Below are 26,842 nucleotides of genomic sequence, written 5' to 3'. Positions count from 1 at the left end.
ATTTTAGAAGCTTTTACATCTGTAATTTTTAAATCGGGTGTCACTTAAGTGTTTGGTTTTTGTACCTGTGGTCTTAAAAAGACATAGGTTACAGTGAAATTTCATAGATACTTACAGTGAAATTTCATAGATACAGTTTTGTGTCACAGTATATTTTATGGCTTTGTATATATATGTACAGTGAAATGCTTTAGCTCATTCCAAGACTAACTTTATTATTTTAAGTTTTATTTTATTTAAATTAAATTTTTACTTAAATTCATTTAATTTAACATATAGTGTATTATTAGTTTCACAGGTAGAGTTCATTGATTCATCAGTTGTATATAACACCCAGTGCTCATTACATCATGTGCCCTCCTTAATTCCCATCACCCAGTTACCCCATCCCCCCACCCCACCCCTCCAGCAACCCTCAGTTTGTTTCTGTGGTTAAGAGTCTCTTATGGTTTGTCTCCCTCACTGATTTTTGTCTTGTTTTATTTTTATTATATCAGTTACCCATGGTAGTTTTTCTTTTTCTTTTCTTTTTTTTTTTTTTAAGATTTTATTCATTTGACAGAGACATAGCGAGAGAGGGAACACAAGCAGGGGGAGTGGGAGAGAGAGAAGCAGGCTTCCCGCAGAGCGGGGAGCCCGATGCGGGGCTCGATTCCAGGACACTGGGATCATGACCTGAGCCAAAGGCAGACACTTAACGACTGAGCCACCCAGGCGCCTCCACCCATGGTAGTTTTTCTTAAGCATTACAGAAAGGCTGGAGCACTTTAGTGCAGCTTAGTTTGCCTAAAACTTATTTTCATTGTGTCATCTGGACTTAAGTAATTGTCATCTCGTGTTTCAGTTCAGTAAGCATTCATTAAAAACCTGCTAAACACTTAAAAGTCTGTACATAAAGCTGTTGAAGGATATGAAAAGTTGAAGACATGCATTCCTTAAAGAGCTTAAATGGTAGTTTGAGAGATCATACCTTGTGCTTGGGGCAGTGTTAAGAAAGTACTACTAGATCAATTTAAGGAAGCATAGTGTAATTGTTAAGACACATGGTCTAGAGCTAGACTTCTAGGATTTGAATTGAGGCTCTGCCAGTTACTAAGTGTTAAGTGCATAACCTCTCTGCACTTCCAACTAGGAAGATAGAGATAATCATACTTCTTAGGACTTCTTTGAGAAATCAGTTCATATTTATTTACAGCAGTGCTTGACACATTGGTAAGTTTGTTAAATAAAAAAGTATATACACTATTGTGCAATAGTATTGTTTACATACGAATATTAAAAGACTTTAGACAGATTGCCATAGAGTCTGTAGAGTTAATTTCACAAAACTTCATGAAGAGAAATGTGTAAATCACCACTTTTGGATATTTTAATTGGCTTTGAAGAAGGAGAAAAGATATTTTAGGTCGGGAGAATCATTTGTACAGGGGCATAAAATTGTGACTAAAGTAAGGTGAGAGATGATACGAAACTGCCCTTATTTGGGTATTGAGAAATAGCATTGCATTTATAAAAATCTACTAAACTGAAGAGCTATTTTAAATACAAAAGCAGTTAAGCAAGGCCAGAGGAGCAAGGAAAGTTGTGTTGGACTTCAGGTTGAAGGTAGGGAAGAGATTGGTATCACATTGTCTAGGTGGGAAGCTGATGTACATACACAGGGTTTGTTTGTTTTTTTTTTTTAATTTTTTTTAAGTGGGCTCCATGCTGAAAACCAAGCTCAGTGTGAGGCTTGAACTCACAACCCTGAGATCAAGACCTGAGCTGAGATCAAGAGTTGGACACTTAACTGACCGAGCCACCCAGGCACCCCCAGTTTATTTTTATTTATTTAAGAATTTATTTTAAAGTAATCTCTATACTATACCCAGTGTGAAGCTCGAACTTAGAACCCCAAAATCAAGAGTCACATGTTCTACCAACTGAGCCAGGTACCCCTACATACTCAGTTTTAAAGTTATAGGGGTACAGGGACCAAATGAGAAATCAGTAAAGCTATAGGTTGATTCTTTACGAAGACTAGAAAAATAGATAAATATCTTGCAAGATTGATCAGAAAAAAAACATAAATACTGAGAATGAAAAAAGGAACATAATTACAGATCAGATTAAAAAGAATAGAATACTGTCAACACATTAGAAAGTATAAACAAAATTAACTCCTAAAAATATGTAATTTATCTAGACAAGAAAGCTTTGAATAATCTTGTAACTATTAAATAGGTTGTAGTAGTTTTGTCTTGCACAAAAATACCATGCCCAGATCATTTTCCAGAAGACTTTTCAAGGAACAGGTCATTTCAGTTCTACAAACTGTTTCAGCAAACAAAAGGCAGGAGAATACATTCTTTAATTCATTCTCTGAAGTCCTCTAGTCTTAATTTCAGAACCAGACAAGGATGGTATAAGAAAGGAAAATTATAGTCCTGTTTTACTTAGAAGTGTATATGGAAGAATCCTAAATAAAATACAGATCCACAGACTGTTGACTGCAATTTTGAAATCCAACAACTTACGGAAAGCAAGTTGTTTTTGTTTTAACTTTGCAGCATAATCTGATTTGACCTGTTCTTGATGGCAGAATATGATTTGAGGCTATTTTTAATCATTATCTTATATAGAGTAAATATCTGTACAGTTCACTGCAAAAATATTAGTGTATTTAAATACAGGGTACTGACCCACAATTTAATGGGGTTACCTAATTGACATTTTTTATACTGTACGTTATGACTAATATCTAAAAATTTCCAAATTCTAAAACCTGTTTTCCTCAAGGGATTTAGGTAAGGGATTTTGGCCATGTAATAGCAAAAAACTTGCAACAACAATATATGAAAGGCACTTTATAATATAACAGATTAATAGAAAACTATGTTGTGAACAGATGAGAACCTTAACTTGAAAAAAGGTATCTACAAATAAACAAGTGAAATCTGCAACAAATATCCTAAATGGGGAAATGGATTCCTTTTTCAACCTGGAACGAGATAATGTACACACTGTCACCACTTTATTCAGTATTATGTGGAGATCCTACTCAAAGCAATAAGATAGGAAAAAATTAAAAGCATGAATATTGGAATAGAGGAAACAAAATTGGCCAATGTGATAGTTTATGTAAAAGCTGAAAAGGATTTACAAATAAATTATTAGTAGATAGAAGAGTTAGCAAAATAGCTTGATATATAACAGTAACCAAAAGTCAATTGCATCTCTATATATCAGCAATAAACTAGTAAAAATAGAGAAGGTATCACTTGAAAAAGCATGGTAAATTATCCAGTTCCTGGGGTATTTTAACATGTGCAAACCACTATGTAGAAGGGTAATAAAAGTATTGAAAGACAGTGGAAAAAGATCTGAATAAATGGGGAACTCTAGTGCCTTCCTATCCATGAATATAGTGTGTGATGTAGAAGTCACTGCTCTTCAGACTGATCTCTGGATTCAGTGTTTCATTCAAAGTGTCAGGTTTTCAGGTAATTTCACAACTGATTCTAACCCATATGTGGAAGAGTAAAGAGCCTAGAATAGAACACTGAAGAAAGGCAGAGGTGCAGTGGTGGTGATGGGTATATTTGCTTATTTTATCAGGTAATGTAAACCTTTGGCATGTAAGACTGGTATTGCCACAGAGATAGGCACATTGACCAATGGAATTGAATAGAGCACCTCAAAACATACAGTCTTCTGGCTTGGAGCTCTTATTCCAACATGGTACCCATATGGGGGCTATTGGAGTGTGGCTAATCTGAATTGGGATACGCTGGTCTAGAGAGTAAGGAATGGCCTCCCTGAGAAGTATCATTTTAAGTCAGATCTGATGGGTTAATTATACTTAACTAGGGCATAGTTGGGTGGATGGAAGAATATTTAGTGCTGAATGAATAGTGTTCATGTTGTAAAAGGGAATGTGATAATGTTCTTTAAAGAGGCCACTCTGGGTGGTCATTAATCTAATGAAGGTGCTGGCATACTTTCTGTAATGAGCCAGGTAGTAAGTATTTTAGGTTTTGCAGGTAATACAGCCTCTGTTATAACTGCTCATGTCTGCTCTTGTAGTACCAAAGAAGCCATTGACAATATGTAAACAGATGAGTATGGCTGTTTTCAACAACAGGCAGCAGGCTGGATTGGGTCCCTGGGCATAGTTTGTTGATACTTGTTCTGTGGGAGAGAGTAGTTCAAGGAGAGACTTAAGAGTTGGGACTAGACTTGGACCTTTTTAGCACTGTTAGACATTTTTGTTATTTAGCTTTAGTTTGCGACTAGACAGTGGATGGATTTGAAATCACTTCGTTTCAGTGTAGAGAATGGGTTGAGTGATGGAAGACTAATTGGCATACTAGAGTAGTCTAAATAAACCGTGATGAAGGCTTTGAGTAGTTGTAGTGGGAGGGAGAATGGTGGCAGTGGAGAAGATGAGATGGATTTGAGAGTACTTAAAATCCCTAAGACTTGATGATGTATTGTGTGGGGGAAGAGTGAGGATGGTGAATGAGATATGAAATATACCTTCTTGGTTTTAGCTTAGGCAGCTTCAACAGTGATGATGTTGTATATGATGTAGACCATTAGAAATTTACCAGATTTGGATTTGGGGAGTGGGAATTAAAACTTGGGCTTTAGAGTTCAAGTGGAGATGTCAGTGTGGCAGTTAGATACACCATTCCTCACAGGAGAGGTCTGAGTTGGAGATACATATTTAGGAGACAATGAAGTAGAGATGGCAATAGATGAAATTGACTTGGTGGAAGAGTACAGAGGAGTGCCTGCGAGCCTTGAACTGCCAGTGTTTAATGGCCATGTAGTAGAGATGATCCTTGAGAACAGTAGGTAAAGAGTAATAGTAACACATAACTCATTCTGAGCTGATCTCTTCACTTGTAAATGAGTGATTATAGTATTTGAAATTGTGGTAGAAATCAGAACTGTGTTTCAAATGCTTGGCATGTAAGCAGTACTTAATAAATGCTACTACTATAGTATGTATCAGGCCTGAAATATCCCTGTATACTCTGGCTGTATTTCACAACTGTCCTTTGTCCCATTATGCTGGATTAGTTTCTGGACTTATTTTTAAATTAAATACTCTTAAGAATTCTGAACCTGACTTTATGCATTTTCTTCGCTGAGAGGAAAGGTCATTCTGTTTACCTTCATTCTTTGATTCGAAGATGGGAGCTATAGTCCGGGAATCTTTACTCAGATTTCTTAATACCTGGAAAATCTTAACTTTGGGGCCCTAGTGGCATCCAACGAAGGAATGCTCAGAGATCTGTTTCTCTTAAACTGGGCTTGTCATTCAAAGAAGGCTTTACACTTGATTGTCCTTTATATTTCAAAATGAGTTTAGTGTTAGTTATGAGATCCAAACCTCGTATGACATTTCTTGATTGCAACCATAGGAATTGTTTTAAACCATACACATAAATATTTCTGCACAAATGAGATCTCAAAAAATAATACTTGCTGCTACTGTATATGTTATTGATGTTCTAGTCCATTACAGTGAAATGAGGGGATGCTGGTTGTGACCTGCTGAATTGATTTCATAACCTACAGGTGTTTGAAAGTGCTTTAAGAGGAAGAACTGAATGAGAAATTTGAGTTGTATTGATAAAATTGCCGGTTTTTAACACACATTCGATGAAATGAGGTATAAATGTGTTTAATCCAGTTTGGTTTCTCTTCCAGTATCTATTTCAGTGCTCTTAGCTTGATTCAGACAGGAAATAGTAAAATACCTGGTGAATTTTATGGTGCATTAGAGTAAGTTGGTATTATGATGATTTTTCATTTTTAGCTTCTTTTAAAATTGTTTTCCTATCTTCTAGGTCCTGAATCTTTTCATTCTCTTATTTATATTCGTGACTACCAATTCCTATTTTATTTTCAAACGTTGCTTCCAGTCCATATTCTTTTCTCTGTTTTACTGCTTCCTTCTTACTAAACCTGACTCTCAGATAATGTCTTAGAAGATTCTACTGCTGTAGCCATTGTAACAGGGCTTGGGGAAAAATACCAAAATAGGTGTGTTACCTTCAAAACAAACCGTGTAGAGATAGATGTCTGTATGTATATATTGAGTCACAAAATGTTAATTTGATATTAGTAAATAGTGAATTGATACCCTAATATTATGGTAGATCATTTAGAATGTCATAAATCTTAGGTTTAGAATTATTTGACTTCTGACTTCTAGAATCTTAGTCTTTATTAAGTAAAATACCTTTTAAAAAATCCTTACCAAAGAGTGGTGACCAAAATTTTCTCTTGATTGTTCATTCCAGATATAAAAGTAATGAGATATGTGTCTGTATTGAACTGTTGTTTGTCTGTATCAGAATGCATAAGTTACAGGGTAAGTTTGGTTTTCATTTTTAGCGTATATCATTTAACCTCTTGACAGTTATTTGATGGACTGTCAGTGTTCACATCTGAGAGAAAATCTTTATAATTAAGGCTAAATAAAAGTTGGATGTTAAAAAGCTTACTGTAGAAAGAACAATACTTGCAGATCAGATACAAATAGGGGATAAAGGTAGACTTTGTTTAGTGAGCAAGGTCATTAAAGAGTCTTGAACTGCTTGAAAGTTTCAGATTTTCTGTTTTTTACCTATTCTGGGAGAGTACCTTGGTTATATTTCTTGTCAGTTGACAGAGTATCCATTAGATCCATCATTGTCTTGCAGAATTTCCTTGGGGAAGAGTGTGGGTCACTCTTGTAAAAGCAGTATGTTCAGAAGAATGAGAAGGTTGCTTTCCCATGCTCCTCAATCAGCATCTTTCCCAGCCTATTTACCTTGAGTTGGGTCCGGTATCCATTCTTAACCAGTAAACTCTGGCCAGGGGAGTAGAATTTATGATACTGAATGTAGACCTGAACCTTTATCCCTAGAGCTCTGGGTGAAGTTGCCTTTCCCCCAAATTGGGGTACTTTCTAAGGGATGAAAACCATTATATCTGTTACAAGCAAGATTTATAATTAATCTTTATGGCCTGGTACATTATGTTGACTGTTGTCAGTTGAAGTCAGTATGAGTATGTAGCTTTTGTTGTGGTAACAAAAGAACCGTTTATGTGGGTGGTTTTGTTTGTTTGTTTGTTTTTAGGAATTACCATTTATTTTAACTTAAGGAAACTATCATTTTATTCAGCGAGCATCTTACTGAATGTCTGCTATGCCTGAGCACTGTTTGAAGCTAAGAATACAGAAATGAATTGGTTGTGGGCTCTGCTCTCAAGGAATTCAATCTAGTAAAATACGATTTTGTTGAAAATTAAACATTTTATATTTTCAACAAGATTTAGCAAAACTGGTTCTTTCATATCTTTAATCTCATTTGGAAAGCATTTGGTGAGGTGTTTAGTAACCATTTCACTTGCTTTCTTACTAATTGGCTAAATTGGTCTATGCCTGATTGATTAGTTACAGCGTTCCTAAAATTTCTCATAAAGTTGGTGACATTTCTGATGTTGGGTACATGAATTTACGGTGTTATATGGGTGTGGATGTATAAGGTAAGTATTTCTGTTTATATTTTATTATTTCTTTGAACTTGTTCCGTGCTGTCCATTTGACCATGATTTAGTACTTTTCAAATTCAGATTGAAATGTAACTAGATGGTCAGTTTTTAAAGTATATTTATTTTACTCCTTTGTTCTAATGGGGCTTAATTTAAATGGTGTGCTTGTTTTCACTAACTTAAAAGCAAATGTAAATTTTTTCGGTATGGCTTTCTATTCACACTTTTTTTCTTAGCTTTCATAGCAGCATAGTTTAGCAAAAACTGACATACCACAAATATTGAAATTACTCTTCTGCAGCACATTAATTATAATTGTTAGAATATATTAATATATCAAGGAGTCACTATCCTGTAACTTAGAATATTCTTATTATAATTTTATATCAATGGACAATTGTTACTATTCCAAGACTTACGGGTAATTTTATAGGGTTGTCAATTTTATGTACTCCAAAATTTGGCATACTACAAATTGTCCCACTTAGTCCTAGAAGAGTTATTTCTACAATAGGTATAGTTTTATGATTTCTAACTCCATAATGTTTTCTTGTCATCTCAGCTGATGTTGTAAAAGAGTCCTCAAGTAAATAGGGCTTAATCTATGACTGTGAAAAGAGAAACCCCAAAAGTACTGCTTTTTAAAAGTAGTAATTTTTGTTATTTCCAATTTTTAGAACAAAATATAAGTGTGTGACAAAAGTGATCTTGCGATTGTATCTAACTTTGTCCAAATGGAAGGTACACCTTGAATATTTTGTACAAAGTAATTGTTTTGAGCTTCAGGGGAAGTGTACTTAGCCTTTGAAAATTTGAAGAAAGGTTTGGGTATTTTCCCTGGAAAAATGCACATGCACAAAATTTTACTGGAGTTTTAAGGGTTTCATATACTTGCTAAAGCTGTGGACTCTGTCTTAAGAATCTCTGTTGATAATGAGGAAGGAGGAAGAGACGCTGAAAATTTTTTTCTTTCTCTTGATCCTTTGATTGGCAATCATTAGAGTAACAGAAAGTACTTAACAGATTAGTTGTGAAGCAAAGGGAAGATCAGTGGTTTTAAGAATGAAGTGCTGGGTGTAATAGAAAAGCCATTTTCATGTTGAATATTCTTAAAAATATATATCTGGGGAGACTGGGAGTAAATCCACCCATTATTCATTTCAATAGCTAGATGTTTTGCTAGAACCCTCTCTAGATGATTACATGTTTATTTTTTGGTTGGTGAAGTTGATAATGACGTTAATAAAATACCTGTCAGGTAGATAATTTATGTTGAAACGCTTTATAGGGAGATGGCATCTTAGAGATGAATCAGTGCTAGAACCAGTTTGTCTGTTAGTATTTACAAGAACCCAGACCACATTTATTTACCCTCAGTTACTGTCTCTTTCCTCTTTTCACCTAGTGTTAGCTTAAAGGGCGTGAAAGCCTTCATAACATCCCTGATTTCCAAAGTGTGGAGTCTCAGTCAGTACCTGTAGCTTTTATAGACTTTTTATGGAGTCCTGGCTCCCATTAAAGGCTTCTTTCTTATACAGATATAAGTGTGTGCTCTGATGTAATACTTACTCCTCTCATCTAAAGTAATTGTTTTGTAGTAGTTTTATCGCTTTGTAGTTTAATAAGTTTTTTCTTACTACACTATTAGGTTTTTGAGGGCAGTTAAAATTACCATTCATCTTTGTGTTCCCTACAGTAATGTTTCTCAGTCTTGAGTTATGTATTGACGTTTTTTAAAGTTAAAATTATCAGACTTCCCAGAAATCTATCTGTAGCTATCTCCCAAACTTGAGTTCTTTATCCTTGTTTTTATTAGCCTAGCACAATCGTTCTCAACCAGGGTCAATTTTGCCCTCCAGGGAACATCTGGCAATGTCTGGAAACATTTTTGGCTGTCACAACTGGGGTAGGAAGTAGCTACTGGTAGCTCTTGGGTAGAAGCCAGGGTTTCTGCTAAACATCTTAGCAATTCATAGGTGATCTCCCACAACAAAGGCTTATACAGCCCAAAATGTCAATAATACTGAAGTTGAGAAACCCTGTGTAACAGAATGTGGTCTTTAGGGAAATTCCTGTGAGATTCTAGAAGTCAATCATATAAGACATGTTTGTACCTGCTCATTATGAAAGACAGGATTTTCCTCATAGGTCATAGAATTTACTTCCCTCTCCTTATCATGATTGGATGAGAATGTATTTTCAGGAAGGAACTACTGTGGGCCAAAGCTACATGCTATTGCTGTTTATCTTACTTGGCTGATCTTTATTCTGCTCTAAAATACGTTGATACATTTCATTGTCACAGTCTTTAGTTAAAGTTGTCATAACTTCTTACTTGGATTATTGTGATGATTTTTTAAATTTATTTATTTTTTAAAAGATTTTATTTATTTGAGAGAGAGAATGAGATAGGATAGAGCGAGAGGGGGGAGTCAGAGGGAGGAGCAGACTCCCTGCTGAGCAGGGAGCCCAATGCGGGACTCGATCCCGGGACTCCAGGATCATGACCTGAGCCGAAGGCAGTTGCTTAACCAACTGAGCCACCCAGGCTCCCTGTGATGATTTTTTTTAAATAGTAATTTTAATATGAGATAATTGTAGATTGACGTGCTCTTGTCAAATAATGCGAAAAGATCCCATATGCCCTTTGCCCGGTTACCCACAAATGTAACATCTTGCAAAACTGTAGTACAATATCACAACCAGGGTATTGACATTAACACGATTCACAGATCTAACTTAGATTTCCCCAGTTTTACTTGTGTGTGTGTGTGTGTGTGTAGTTCTATGCAGTTAATCACATGGGTAGGTTTGTGTATTGACCACTACAAGATGCAAAACAGTTCTGACTAACATAGCTCTTCTGTTGTCTTTATAACCACACCCTCCCCTTTCTTACTATTATTCATAACCCCTGGCAACCACTAACTTGTTTTCCATTTTGTCATTTCATAATTTTGCCAGTTCTAGAATGTGATATAAATGGGATACCATATGCAACTTTGAGATTGACTTTTTTTTCCCCCAGCACAATTTCCTTGAGATTCAATCAAGTTATTGCCATAAATCATTAGTTTGTCCCCTGTTTTTGCTGAGTAATATTTCATGGTGTGGATATACCACAGTTATTTAACCTGTTGAAGGGCATCTGTTGTTTCTAGTTTGGGGCTATTATGAATGAAGTAGCTCTGAACCATAAAGTACATATTTTTATATAAATACAAGTTTTCATTTCTCTGGAATAAATGCTCAAGAGTGCAATTACTGGGTCATTTGGTATTTGCATATTTAGTGTTATGAGAAACTGCCAAACTGTTTTCCAGAGTGTGTATACCATTTTAGATTCCCACTAGGAATGTGTGATGGGTCGTTTCTCCACAGCTTCACTAGCATAGGTGGTGCAATAACTTAAGTTTTTGTGTCTCCTGTTTACCCTTGCTTCATACTATTCTTTTATGTTGCTTTCTGAGGGATACTAAAATAAAGTGCCTAATCTCTGTTCCTGTAAAATATATTTTGTAGCCCCTGTATAGAGTTCAAATTTCTTAGGGACCTACCCTAACCCATTGGCAATATGGCCTTTACATACCTCTCTACCCACATTATTAATTCCTGTACATTACAGGTATATGGAAATAGATATAAAATAGATGCAGAATAGTAGCAGTCTCAGAACTGTTGTGACAGTTAAGATTTACACATAATATTACCAAGTACCTAATATACAGTAAGCAGTAAATGTAGTTTCTAGTGATTTCTGAGTGCTTATGCTGTCATATGGTAGGCACCTAAATGTTTAGATACAGACCAGATTCTTTCTAAATTCTGAAATATCCCTGACCTCCTCTCTTCGTTTTTAAGTTCTAACTTTTGAAGTCTGGATTTAAGCCTCGCATCCAATTATTTTGACACTTAATCACGTACTGTTTTTATATGTGCTGTTAATTCAATGACAGGTAGTGAGTTTTTTTCCTCCATAGTATATTTGAGAACATTAACGTTACTTCCACTGATTTTTGATCATGCACGATACCTAGCATGATGCTATGCACATAGTGCACTCCTACAGGAGTAGGAGACCTTAGTTTCGTCTGGTACCAGGAATTCAGCTAGATAGCTATCAAATCATTCTGAACACAACCAGAGACCTAAGAAAAGAATAACTGCCACTCTACAAGAAAAATGACCACTTAATGTAAGAATGACAAGACGGAAAAACTCAGAACAAGAGGCAGTACTGACTGCCAGGGACGTAATCAGTATGGATGTAAGTAAGATGTCAGAACTAGAGTTCAGAGTAACAATTATAAAGATACTAGCTGGGCTTGAAAAAAGCGGAGAAGACATTGGAGAATCCCTTTCTGGAGAAATAAAAGAACTGAAATCTAATCAAGTCGAAATAAAAAAGGCGATTAATGAGATACAGTAAAAAATGGAGGCTCTAACTGCTAGGATAAATGAGACAGAAGAGAGAATTAGTGATACAGAAGACAAAATGATGGACAATAAAGAAGCTGAGAAAAAGATAACTACTAGATCACAGGAGGAGAATTCAAGAGATAAGTGATACTATAAGGTGAAACATGATTAGAATAATTGGGATCCCAGAAGAAGAGGAAAGAGAGAGGGGGGTCAGAAGGTAGTTGGAGCAAATTATAGCAGAGAACTTACCTAGTCTAGGGAAGGAAACAGGCATTTAAGTCCAGGAGGCAGAGAGAACCCCCCCCAAATCAATAAAAATAGGTCAGCACTGACATAGACATTATATTATAGTGAATCTTGCAAATCCCAGAGACAAAGAAAATCCTGAGAGCAGCTCGGGACAAGAGGTCCATAACCTACAAGGGTAGAAACATTAGACTGGCAGAAGACCTATCCACAGAGACCTGGCAGGCCAGAAGGGACTGGCATAATATAATCAGAGTGCTAAATGAGAATATGCAGCCAAGAATACTATATCCAGCTAGGATGTCATTCAAAATAGGAGAGTTCAAAAGCTTCTGGGACAAACAGAAACTAAAAGAATTTGTGATCATTAAACCAGCCCTGTAAGAAATACTAAAAAGGGATCCTTTAAGCAAAGAGAGAGCCCAAAAGTAACATAGACCAAAAAGAAACAGAGACAAAATACAGAAACAGTCACTTTACAGGTAATACAATGGCACTAAATTCATATCTTTCAATAATTACTCTGAATGTAAATGGGCTAAATGCCCCAATCAAAGACACAGGGTATCATATTGGACAGAAAAGCAAGATATGCTGTCTCCAAGAGACTCATTTTAGAACCAAAGACACCTCCAGATTGAAAGTGATGGGGGTGGAAAACCATTTATTGTGCCAGTGGATGTCAAAAGAAAGCTGGCGCCTGGGTGGCTCGGTTGAGCGACTGCCTTCAGCTCAGTTCATGATCCTGCAGTCCGGGATCGAGTCCCACATCGGGCTCCCTGCTCAGCGGGGAGTCTGCTTCTCCTTCTGACCCTCTTCCCTCTCGTGCTCTCTCTCTCTCATTCTCTCTCTCTCTCAAATAAGTAAAATCTGAAAAAAAAAAAGAAAGCTGGGGTGGCGATCCTTATATCAGACAAACTAGATTTTAAATCAAAGACACTAATAAGAGATGAAGAAGGACACTATATCATAATTAAAGGGTCTTTCCAACAAGAAGATCTAACAGGTGTAAATATTTATTCCCTTAGCAGCCAATTACATAAGCCAATTAATAACAAAATTAAACACATCAATAATAATACAGTACTAGTAGGGGACTATAACACTCCCCTCACTGCAATGGACAGATCATCTAAACAGAAGATCGACAAGGAAACAAGGGCTTTGAATGACACACTAGACCAGATGGACTTCACAGATGTATTCACAACATTCCATCCCAAAGCAACAGAACACACATTCTTCTCTAGTGCCCATGGAACATTCTCCAGAATGGATCACATCCTGGGTCACAAATTAGGTCTCAGCCAGTACCAAAAGATTGGGGTCATTCCCTGCATATTTTCGGGCCACAGTGCTTTGAAACTAGAACTCACAAGAGGAAAGTTGGAAAGAACTCAAATACATGGATGCTAAAGAGCATCCTCCTAAAGAATGAGTGGGTCAACCAGGAAATTAAAGAAGAATTTTAAAAATTTATGGAAACAAATGAAAATGAAAACAAAACTGTTCAAAATCTTTGGGATGCAGCAAAGGCAGTCCTAAGAGGAAAGTATGTAGCAACAGAAGCCTTTCTCAAGAAACAAGAAAGGTCTCAAATACACAACCTAACCTTATACCTAAAGAGGCTGGAGAAAGAACAGCAAATAAAACCTAAACCCAGCAGGAGAACAGAGATAAGATTAGAGCAGAAATCAGTGAAATACATGGAAGAAATACAAACAATAATAACATATTATGAGCAACTATATGCCAACAAATTAGGCAATCTGGAAGAAACGGATGCATTCCTAGAAACGTATAAACTACCAAAACTGAAACAGAAATAGAAAACCTGAACAGACCCATGACCAGCAAGGAAATTGAAGCAGTAATCAAAAATCTCCCAACAAACGAGTCCAGGGCCAGATGGTTTCCCAGGGGAATTCTACCAAACATTTAAAGAATTAATACCTATTCTTCTGAAGCTTTTTCAAAAAATCAAAATGGAAGGAAAACTTATAAACTCTTTCTATGAGGCCAGCATTACCTTGATCCCAAAACCAAAGACCCCACCAAAAAGAATTACAGACCAATATCCCCGATGAACATGGATTCAAAAATTCTCACCAAGATACTAGCCAATAGGATCCAACAGTACATGAAAAGGATTATTCACCATGACCAAGTGGAATTTATTTCTGGCCTGTAAGAGTGGTTCAACATCCACAAATCTATCAATATGATATCCTACTTTAATAAAAGAAAGGACAAGAACAACACAATCCTCTCAATAGATGCAGAAAAAGCATTTGACAAAGTACTGCATCCTTTTCTGATTAGAACTCTTCACAGTGTAAGGATAGAGGGAACATACCTTAATATCATAAAAGCCATATACAAAAGCCCAGAGCGAATATCATACTCAATGGGGAAAAACAGAGATTTTCCCCAGGAACATGGCAGGGATGTCCACTCTCACCACTGTTCTTCAACATAGTACTAGAAGTCCTAGCCTCAGCAATCAGACAACAAAAAGAAAGAAATAAAAGGCATCTGAATCGGCAAAGACGAGGTTAAACTCTTTACTCTTTGCAGATGACATGATACTCTGTGGAAAACCCAAAAGACTCCACCCCAAAATTGCTAGAACTCATACAGGAATTCAGCAAAGTGGCAGGATGCACAGAAACCAATGCACAGAAATCAGTTGCATTTCTATACACTAACAATGAGACAGAAGAAAGAATATGAGGGGTTGATCCCATGTACAATTGCACCCAAAACCATAAGATACCTAGGAGAAGTAAACCTAACCAAAGAGGCAAAAGATCTGTACTCAGAAAACTATAGAACATTCATGAAAGAAATTGAGGAAGACACAAATGGAAAAACGTTCCATGCTGATGGATCGGAAGAAAAAATAGTGTTATAATGTCTATGCTACTTAGAGCAATCTATATATTCAGTGCAATCCCTATCAAAATACCATCAACTTTTTTCAGAGCCAGAACAAATAATACTAAAATTTGTATAGAACCAGAAAAGACCCCAAATAGCCAAAGGAATGTTGAAAAAGAAAACCAAAGCTGGTGGCATCACAGTTACACACTTCAAGCTCTATTACAAAGCTGTAATCATCAAGATAGTATGGTACTGGCACAAAAACAGACACATAGATCAGTGGCACAGAATAGAGAGCCCAGAAGTGGACCCTTAACTCTATGGTCAACTAATCTTGGACAAAGCAGGAGAAAATACCCAGTGGAAAAAAAGACAGTCTCTTCAACAAATGGTGTTGGGAAAATTGGACAGCCACATGCAGAAGAATGAAACTGGACCATTTCCTTACACCATACACAAAAATAGACTCAAAATGGTTGAAAGACCTAAATGTGAGATAGGAATCCATCAGAGTCCTAGAGGAGAACACAGTCAGCAACCTGACCTTGGCTGCAACAACTTTTTTTTTTTTTTAAAGATTTTATTTATTTGAGAGAGAGAATGAGAGATAGAGAGCATGAGAGGGAAGAGGGTCAGAGGGAGAAGCAGACTCCCCGCTGAGCAGGGAACCCAATGCAGGACTCGATCCCGGGACTCCAGGATCATGACCTGAGCCGAAGGCAGTAGCTCAACCAACTGAGCCACCCAGGCGCCCGGCTGCAACAACTTCTTGCTAGACACATCTCCAGAGGCAAGGAAAACAGGCAAAAATGAACTATTGGGACTTCATAAAGATAAAAGGCTTTTGTACAGCAGAGAAAACAGTCGACAAAACCAAGACAGCCGACAGAATGGGAGAATATCCCTATAGATGAATCTTCTGACTTTCCAGTTTTCCTGAGAACTTTAAAGCTACCCTGATACTTTCCCTCTACTGTTTGTTCTTGATTTCTTCTGCCTGGATGCTTCTAAGATTGTTTGAAGCTTACTGAGTTGAATATGATAGGTCTGTAACTTGATGGTTCATTCCTGTTCGTTATCTTTTCTAGTACATGAGATCATTTAATCTACATATTGGCGTTCGTTATTTCAAGAGACCTCAAATACTTTTGTTCTTTGCTCTTTTTTACAGGCAGTGTTCCAGATCTTTGGCATATGTTGGTGAACAAAGCAGATAAAAATCCCTGCCCTTGTGTGGAGCTTAAATTGTAGTAGGAGACACCAAGTAATAATAACAAAAATAATAATAATAATACATAAGTAAAGAATGTGGTGTTGTAGGTAGAAACAGCAGTAAAAGGTATTGGGAATACTGGACAGGAGCTAGAAGACAGGGATTAAGATTACAGTTGTTAACAGGGTAGTGATCTTTTTCACTTTATTCTGATCTTTACAGTTATATGGAATCTTACTGAAGAGATTTTGATTTCTTTAATGGATTTTTTTCCTCCAGTTTCTTTACATTTTGCTTCTTGTTGTCTCATTTCTTTGAGAGAATACCAAATTTTCTTGTTTCCTGGATTGGCTCTTTGAAAGTCTCCTTAACTGCTCTTTTTCTTCAATTTGTTCGATACGAAAGAAGCAGTTGAGGTATGTTTTTTCAGTGTTACTGATTACAGTATTTTATTTGAGGATGTTGCTTAGATGCCCTCCCTTGTATTGCTGATATTACTGGATTGGGAGGGCAGTTTCTAGAAAGCTATTTACATACCTTTTCCTGATCCTGTTTTCTTATACTAATAGTAGTTTTTTAATGTCTGCTGAACACTTAAGTGATAACACTGTATACATTATTTGTGAACGGGATGCTTATTTTACTGTGGATATTCATTTGCAGCTGACATGACATGAGATTTGCCTGAACAGCCAGAAAAATAAGACTGGGCATTTGCATTTAAGCAGAAATAAAGATAGTGTGACTGAAGTATGAATCAAAAGTTGGGTTATCATAAATCAGATGTTGTCCTGCTGGCATAATTATTTAATTGGGGGCTGTCATTTCTGACAATGCTTCTTCAAAAGTTATGGAAATAATTACCAAATAACCATACTCCTCATCCTTTCTTGCATTTCAGAGGATCTTGATGGTATTTTATAGCAGTTGTAATCATCTAATCTTAGTTTAACTTAAAAAATTCATTTTGAATTGGTATAAATGTATAGCTATAGACCAGCAACTCCTAAATAAGGGATGTATATCAGAATTATGTAGAGTTTTTCAAAAATCCACATATTTTAAAAGAACTCCCTGAATTCTGATGATTAAGAACTGTCACTATTAGAAAAAAGAGATTATATACATTTTATTCATCATAAAATCTAATACAGGAATGTCTAATCCAAAACTTCCTCTGCATAGAATATTCTTTTATAGGGGCACCTGGGTGGCTCAGTTTAGTGTCTGCCTTTGGCTCAGGTCATGATCCTTGGGTCCTGGGATAGAGCCCCACACCGGGCTCCCTGCTCCTCAGGAAGCCTGCTTCTCCCTATCCACTCCTCTTGCTTGTGTTCCCTCTCTTGTTGTCTCTGTCAAATAAATAAATAAAATCTTTAAAAAAAATATTCTTTCATATCAGTGCCAGTTAGTAGAAAAATTAATAAAATCACAGAACTTTTTTTTTTCTCCTCCAAATATATATGAATTATAACTTGAGCTTTCAGGGCAGTTCTTGGTTAGTAAATTATCCCTTTAGAGTTTGCCAGAAATTCCATACTACAAGGCACTTAGCCTTTCATTACCTTAGATTGCTAGCCCTGAATCTTGGTATAACCACAGAATTAAATAATTTGCCCTTGTAATTTTATAGACCTTGGGAGATGTTCCCTGAGCATAAGCCAGAGAATCTTTCTTATTTTATTTCCTTGTCTTCACCCTCCCAATTTTAGTCAGGTATTCAGTGCTTACTAGATAAAAGATTACACATCTTTTTTTCCTCTTTCCTATGATCCCAAGGATAAGGGTGGGATGTTTTCAGAGTCATCTGAGAGTTTAGATTGATTCCTAAAAGGCAGTATTAAAAAAACATTTCTTAAGAGTTAAAAGAAGATAGTAGGAAGGGAAAAATGAAGGGAGGGTGGGAATCGGAGGGGGAGACGAACCATGAGAGACTGTGGACTCTGAGGAACAAACTGAGGGTTCTAGAGGGGAGGGGTTCGCCTGGTGATGGGTTTTAAAGAGGGCACGGATTGAATGGAACACTGGGTGTTATGCGCAAACAATGAATCATGGAACACTACATCAAAAACTAATGATGTATGGTGATTAACATAACATAATAAAATAAAATTTTAAAAAAGTTGACTGGAACATTTAGGACCAGCTAGCTTACTTTTCTTGTAACTATGTTCTTTAGGTGGCAAAGATCTATTAAGATCTTTTTATCATTTCATTCCTGTTGCTTCTTCTGTCATAGGCCAGGCATTGCTCTTTTCATTAATCTATCTAAGTGTAATCTTTTTCATTGCTGTATTATCTCTTTAACAAAACAACATCCATCTTTGCCTCAGTTTTCAGTTTTCTAATCAAATTTTGCAGCTGGTAGTTTGCAGGCTAGAAAGCACCTTAATGTTCCTGAGAAAGAGGACTCAGCCACTATCCTACCTAAGTGTCTTCATTTCCACTTCCTTGCATATTCCGGTTTGGTGGTGGTGGTGGTGGTAGTGGAAGGATTATTTAAGGAGTAAGGATCCACACTACTTGACTTGGTGGGTTTAGGTCTTGAGCCAGATCAAACATTCTAGTGCTTTGTTGGCAACGTTCCAGAGACCTAGTTGTGTTATATGTGATCTGTACATATCAGGGTTGTATATAATCCATATCATTGAGAGCATTTAGAAGTTGGATTTCATGAGCTCTGGAAGTTTGCTAGGTGGAGCATCCTGAAATTGAAATGAAGAAAGGATTTAGTTAATTATTCAAGATAGCCGAGACTTGGAAGAATACATTGGGGGATCTATCCAAAGGAGAGACTCCTCCAGAAAGAATGGGAAATTAAGATGAGTATTACTTTAGGCATAGGAAGCTCTCCTGTCCTCCCTCTCCTATTCCCCCCCTTTTCTGAAAAGAAATGGTATACTTTTATCCTATTTACAAGTCAGTAATGATACTCAATGACAAATTTGAATAACTTTGTGATTTATCAGAGAAAATAAATTTGTAGATAAACTGAAAAGGGAACAATAAAAATGCTTAACATCTTTGAATTTTTGAATATTTACTCATCTTCCTATATTGCAGAGATTCTCAACTAGGAGTGCATAATAGAATTATCTTTGGAAATGCTTAAAATATCCTACTCCAGAAAAATTGACTCAGAATCTCCTCAGTAGTTGAATTCAGTACCTCCTTAGGTTTTTGAGATGTTCACTCCCTGGTTAAGAACCCATTTTCTCCCAGTGCTAGATTGAAGTTAAACTCTGAAAATTAGTATTTCATTTTGTTTTTACTGTTGTGAAACTGTTTTATCTATTACATAAGAAACCTATCTTAACATTTAAGGAATAGAGTCAGTAGATAGGAAGAAATTGGGAAAATAAGGGACAAATGATGGGACTGAATTCGTGAAGTTACATAGTTTCATTGTATAATCAATAATTAAAGCTATATTATGTTCTTATAAATATAGCTGTGCACAAAAACCTCACTTGGACCTGCCCCAAAGACCAAATAGAATTAGTAGACTACACATAAACTGAATTGAGCATTGCTTACTCCCAGCTTTTCCTTTGAGTTGGCATTGAAAAATGATCTTTTCTACTTCCCCTATCTATCTAGTTTGCTATTATTTTCCAAAAGGAACATTTTAGTCCGTTTTTTTCTCTGTTCACAGTTTGTTTCTTTCCATTGCTCAAGTTGTTGTTTCTAGCAGAATTTAATGGGATTCCCATATTGGTGGTCATTTAGGTTGGATGTGGCTTTTAAATACTTCTTTTGATGCAAAATATGTGTTTTTACATTGCTGAGTACTAATGTTATTCTGAAGAAAATTAATAGTTTTAACTTGAATATGTTTTCTTATAGCAGAAAAAGAAAACTAAGAACTTCAATCCACCAACACGTAGAAATTGGGAAAGTAATTACTTTGGGATGCCCCTCCAGGATCTGGTTACAGCTGAGAAGCCCATACCAGTATTTGTTGAAAAATGTGTGGAATTTATTGAAGATACAGGTAGGATAGAAGTATTATTGCAAGAGATTTAATTTAAAAGTTCACTTTTGCTATACCAACAGTTTGTCAAATGTTCATGATTCATAAAAGCTAAGTTTTGAAAGAGGTGTATAGTTCTCCTTAGGATTGATTGTCTTGAGTATTAACTCTAGACATAACTATCAGATATTTGATAAGCTTTGTTGTTAGCCATTAATGCTTTTGTTGGACTTCTCTTTGATAAATGGATATGTCGAATGCTAAAATGTTACTTCCTTTATTCTGGAATTAGAATAACTTGATTATTAAATTATGCTACTATTTAACCATAGCTATGATTTTAAATAGATAATTTGAAAGTTTTCAATTTTTTAAGTCTAGTACCTTTTTATTACCCATTTTACGCATGAATTTTTAAATTCCATAGCAGTATTTATAAATGTATGAAAGGCTGCTTGTTTGAGATGTTACTATTTATTCAGCAGCACTATCTTGATGTGTTTTATATGGTTTGAGTTGTATTTTTAAGGAGTGTGCAGATAGCCTCATTATTTTGAAAACCAGCCTATGTTATGTTTACTTTGTCCAATGTAAACTATTATCTGAGGGCTGGACTAGTAAAAATTGAGGAATAAAGGTAGAATATTACCATGTTTATGTGCATTTAAAAACATGAGTTAATCATGAAACCTCAGTAATTGAATGGACTACAAAATGTAATGGTTTGAAAACATGAACTAATTCCATCTTAACTTTATTTGTTCATGATCTTCTGTGGTAAATAAACATTGTTTAAAAGACAAAACTAGGATATCTGTCCTCTCTAAAATGTCTAGCTCATTTTTACTTGGATGTACAGTTCTATACCTATTGGGTTGTCTTTTTGGTGAGAAGTACCGACTTTAAATTTTAATAAAGGAGTAGAATATGGGACAATTAACTATTATCCACTAGTATTATAGTTGAAATAGCCTATATCTTCCCTGTTCTGTTAATAAGTGTTGATTTATAGAGCCTACATTTGGATATACTCTTCTTTTTTTTTTTTTAAGATTTTATTTATTTGCCAGAGAGAGACACAGTGAGAGAGGGAACGCAAGCAGAGGGAGTGGGTGAGGGAGAAGCAGGCTTCCCGCCGAGCAGGGAGCCTGATGTGGGGCCCGATGCCAGGACCCTGGGATCGTGACCTGAGCTGAAGGCAGACACTTAACGACTGAGCCACCCAGGCACCTCTGGATATACTCTTAATCGTTTGTTTTTTTCCTTCAGGAAAGTGTGTTTTAGCCAGATTTCTTGTCTATATTTCTATCCGTCTTTAGCATAGAAGTGCAAAGGTCCTTAAAATATTACCTTTCTGCTTTGAGCTTAAAGAATTCTCATTTGCTTTAGTAAAATAATTTGGCTTTATGGATATGACTGAGAAATCAGGAAGTATTTTTCTTTAGTTATTAGAAAATAATAAAGTAATGTGTTTTGTACATTTATTTTTATAATTAAAATTCCCATTTCCTGAATATTTTCATGTTGAGTGATTTAGTATGAGGAAAATGAATTCCAAGTGTAAGGTAAAATGAAATTCTACCCCAATTCTTAGCATAATTTGAATTAATTCAGTTAACTGACAGGTAATTTATACATTTAAGTGCTTTGTTAGAAGTGTACTGAGGTACCATAAGACCATAAGAACATACAGAAGATTAAAGCCCAGTTCTTTTGTGGTGGTAGTGGTAGTGTATTTGATTTTACTCATTAATGCTGATGAGTTTTAGCAGAAAATTCTCAGTTGCTTGAGTTCAGTATTGAATTCTCAATATACACTAGTAGCACAACCATCTTTTGAAGGTTTTACTTATAATGTAAATATATATCAGATATTTACTATCTAAGAGTCATACTTTGTTGTTTGGAGATCCATAGACATAGTGGTGTAAATGAACAGTACTTTTACTGTTATAATCAGTCAACAGGCCTTAAAAGACTAAACTTTTTAAACAACCTTGAAGAAGCCATTATGGTAGTTTTAAAATTCAACTTCATTGATGATTTACATAAAGTGAAACTCACCAATTTTAATTGTGCAGTGAGTTTTGATAACTAGTCATTTAAACACCACCACAGTCAAGATAACATTTTCATCACCCAAAAAGCATCCAATGTTTCATCATGAAGTATAATGATAGCTAGCTGTTGGGGGTTTTTGTAGATGCTGTTTATCAGGTTGAGAAATTCCCTTCTATTCTTGTTTCCTTGTATCCAAAATGGATGTCAGTTTTGTCATGTGATTTTTTTCTTCATCTGTTGAGGTGATCATATGGTTCTTTTTAAAGTCTGTTTATATAGTAAATTAATTGATCTTCAAATGTTAAACTAAACTTGCATCCCTGTGATAAATACCACTTGGGCATAATGTTTTGTCTTTTTTATATATTGCTGCATTCAGTTTATTGAAATGTTAAGGATTTCTGCTTCCTGAGGGATATTGGTCTATAGTTTTCTTTCCTTGCAGTGTCTCTGTCTGGTTTTGGTATCAGAGTAAAACTGGCATCACAGACTTGAGTCTATTTTCTAAAACGTTTGTACAGAATTGGTAATATTTCTTTTCTTGAATTTTAGTACAATTCACCAGTGAAACTGTTTGGACCTGGAGTTTTATTTATGAGGAGGTTTTTAACTATGGATTAAAAATTTTTAAGTAGATACAGGGCTTTACAGATTTTTTATTTCTTGAGTAAGCATTGGTTTTTTGTGTGTCTTTCAAGGAGTTTATCCATTTCATCCAAGGTGGCATAAGCTTGTTTATAAAATTCCTTATCAGTGTTTTAATGCCTATAGCATCTGTAGTGATGTCTTCTCTTTTGATTGTGTATCACTAATTTGTGTCTTTTTTTCCCTCTCATGAGATATTTATCAATATTATTGATCTTCTCAAAGAACCAACTTTTGGTTTTATTGATTTTTGTTTCCTATATTTTGTCTGATTTTTAATTCACTGAATTCTTTTAATTCCCTTTTTTTCCTGCTTCATTTGGCTTTATAGTGTCTTAAAGTAGAAGCCTAGGTTAATGATTTTGACCAATCTTTACTATAACATTTAATGTTAACTCTTTTCCCTTAAGAATTGTTCTAGCTGTATACCACAGATTTTGATATGTTTACATTTGCATTCAGTTTGGAATACTTTGTAATTTCCCTTTTGATTTCTTTTTAATTTAACCCCATTGGTTATTTTAGAAGTATTTTATTTATTTATTTGACAGAGAGAGACAGTGAGAGAGGGAGCACAAGCAAGGGGAGAGGGAGAAGCTGGTTTCCCACAGAGCAGGGAGCCCGATGTGGGGGCTCAATCCCAGGACCCTGGGATCATGACCTGAGCCAAAGGCAGACGCTTAACGACTGAGGCACCCAGGCGCCTCTTTTATTTCTTTTTTTTTTTTTAAAGATTTTATTTATTATTTAGTAGAGAGCACAAGCAGGGGGAGCAGTAGGCAGAGGGAGAGGAAGAAGCAGGCTCCCCACCAAGCAAGGAGCCTGATGTGGGGCTCGATGACCTGAGCTGAAGGCAGACAGTTCACTGACTGAGCCACATAGGCTTCCCAGAAGTATTTTATTTCTAAATATTTTCCAGATATCTTTCTGTTAGTCATTTCTAGTTTAATTCTATAGCAGTTGGAAAACAAGCAGTTTGATTTCACTGTAAGTTTATTTAGATTGTTTTATAGCCCAGAATATACTCTGTTTTGAAGAATGTTCCATGGGACCTTGAACAAAATGTTTTATTAAGCTGTTGGGTGAAGGGTTCTGTAAATGGGAGTTAGGTCACATGACGTTCTTTAAGAGGTCTCAGATCCTTCCTGATTTTTTTTTGTTGACTTTTTTTTTAAATTACTTATAGAATACTTTTGATATCTGCCGTCATGATTATATATGTCTTTCTCCTTTTCAATTCTGTTATGTTTTGCTTCATGTGTTTTGAAATTCTTTTAGTTGCATGTACATTTAGGATTATGTCTGCTTTATAAACTGAGCTATAATTATAAAGCATTCTCTTTATGCTTTATAGTATTCCTTCTTAAGTCTACTTTGTGTAATATTAGCATAGCCAATGGTATTTTCCTTGAGTAATGTTTGTGTGGTATATCTTTTCCATCCTTATAACCTATTTGTATCTTTATATTTAATTTAGCTTCTTGTAAGCAGCATATCATTGGGTTTGATAATTCATTTCTGTTCATTGGAGTGTTTATTAGATCACTGGATTTTTTTTTAAAGATTTTTTTTATTCATTTATTTGACAGAGCACAAGTAGGCAGAGTGGCAGGCAGAGGGAGAGAGAGAAGCAGGCTCTCCACTGAGCAGGGAGCCCAATGCGGGGCTTGATCCCAGGACTCTGGGATCATGACCTGAGCTGAAGTCAGACGTTTAACTGACTGAGCCACCCAGGCACCCCTTAGATCATTGGTTTTTAATTATCAATATGGTAGGTTTTAAATTTCCCATCTTGTTTTTGTTTTTGTCCATGTGATTATTACTCCGTTTTTCTTCTTTTCCTGCCATCTTTTGGATTAATTGAATATTTAAAAAATTATGTTTTAACCCAAATTTGGGTTATCAGTTATATCTGTCTTAGGTCTTTTTAGTGATATGCTAGTATTTGAAATACATATCTTTAATCACAGCTCATTGTCAAATATTACACCACTATAATCTATAATTTAGAACCTAGTAACAGTATATTTAACCTTCCATCCCTTGTTCTGTTGTTGTACATTTTAATACTGCAATTTTTAAAAAATTTCAGTATAGTTAACATACAGCGTTACATTAGTTTCAGGTGTACGATATAGTGATTCAGCCATTCCATACATCACCCAGTGCTCTTCAGGACGAGTGCTGTACTACTTAATCCCCATCACTTATTTTACCCATCCCCCCACCTACCTCCCCTCTGGTAACCATCAATTTGTTTTCTATAGTGAAGAGTTTGTTTCTTGGTTTGTCTCTCTCCCTTTTTTTTCCCCCTTTGCTCATTTGTTTCTTAAATTCCACATATAAGTGAAATCATATGCTATTTGTCTTTCTCTGACTTATTTTGCCTAACATTTAACTCTCCATGTGTTGCATATGACAAAATTTCATTCTTTTTTATGGCTGAATAATATTCCATTTTACATCTGTATCACTACTTCTTTATGTCAGTGGACGCTTGGGCTGCTTCCATAATTTGGCTATTATAAATAATGCTGCAGTAAGTGTTGGGGTCATGTACCCCTTTGAATTTGTGTTTTTGTATTTTTTGGGTACCCAGTAGTACAGTTGAGGATTATAGGGTAGTAGTACTATTTTTAACTTTTTGAGGAACCTCCATACTGTTCCAGGGTGGCTGTACCAGTTATCATTCCCACCAACAGTGCACATGGGTTCCTTTTTCTCCACATCCTCATGAATACTTTTTGTTTCTTGTGTTTTTGATTTTAGCCATTCTAACAGATACAAGGTAATACCTCATTATAGTTCTGATTTGCATTTCCCTGGTGATTAGTGATGATGAACATCTTTTTGTGTGCCTGTTGGCCATCTGTATGTCTTCTTTAGAGAAATGTCTGTTTATGTCCTCTGCCCATTTTTTAACTGGATTATTTGTTTTTTGGGGTGTTGAGTTGTATAAGTTCTTTATATATTTTAAATACTAAGCCTTTATCAGATATGTCATTTGCAAATATTTTCTCATATTCTGTAGCTTGCCTTTCAGAACAATTTTGCTGCTGTTTCCTTTACTGTGCAGAAACTTTATTTTTATTTCATTTTATTTATTTATTTTTAAGTATTTTATTTATTTATTTGACAGAGAGGCACAGGGAGAGAGGGAACACAAGCAGGGGGAGTGGGAGAGGGAGAAGCAGGCTTCCCGTGGAGCAGGGAGCCCAATGCAGGGCTTGATCCCAGGACCCCGGGATCATGACCTGAGCCGAAGGCAGACGCTTAACGACTGAGCCACCCAGGCGCCCCAGAAACTTTTTATTTTGATGAAGTCCCACTAGTTTATTTTTGCTTTTATTTCCCTTGCCTGAGGAGACATATCTAGAAAAAAGTTGCTACAGCCGATGTCAGAGACATTATTATTACCTGTGTTCTCTCCTAGAATTTTCATGGTTTCAGGTTTCACATTTAGATCTTTAATCCATTTCAAGTTTATTTTTGAATGTGGTATAAGAAAGTGGTCCGGTTTCATTCTTTTGCGTGTAGCTGATCAGTTTTTCCAGCACCATTTGAAGAGACTGTTTTTCCCATTTGATATTCCTTCCTGCTTTGTTGAAGTTAAATTGACCATATGATTGTGGGTTTATTTCTGGGTGTTTTGTTCTGTTCCATTGACTTACAATTCTACAGTATGCTTTAAACATCATAATACATGTTTATAATTTTTGCTTTAAACAGATAATTATTTTTGAGAGAGAATTTCTTTCAAAAGAAAGATTTATAAATCTTTTTATATAATGGCTTTACTAAAATATAATTCACATATTCTACAATTCACCAATTTAAAATGTACAATCCAGTGGTGTTTAGTATCT

At 35.7% G+C, this 26,842-nt stretch overlaps 1 protein-coding gene across 3 annotated transcripts in view; it reads left to right on the top strand.

Annotated features, from left to right (window-relative positions):
• The window catches only part of ARHGAP5 (Rho GTPase activating protein 5), a 73,923-nt gene that overhangs the window by 19,749 nt on the left and 27,332 nt on the right, over positions 1–26,842 (top strand). For 2 of the 3 annotated variants that reach the window (XM_028114860.2, XM_028114858.2), the window contains exon 3: positions 20,144–20,291. In XM_028114860.2, the coding sequence (XP_027970661.1) occupies positions 20,144–20,291 (148 nt within the window). The remainder of the gene's footprint in view (positions 1–20,143; positions 20,292–26,842) is intronic. The other variant, XM_028114861.2, reaches the window with a different exon arrangement.

Source organism: Eumetopias jubatus, unplaced genomic scaffold (assembly GCF_037043125.1).
Source record: "Eumetopias jubatus isolate StellerSeaLion01/CBP00866 unplaced genomic scaffold, mEumJub1_p1.0 scaffold_7, whole genome shotgun sequence".
Lineage (NCBI taxonomy): Eukaryota > Metazoa > Chordata > Mammalia > Carnivora > Otariidae > Eumetopias > Eumetopias jubatus.
This window is presented reverse-complemented; position numbering and strand designations above follow the sequence as displayed.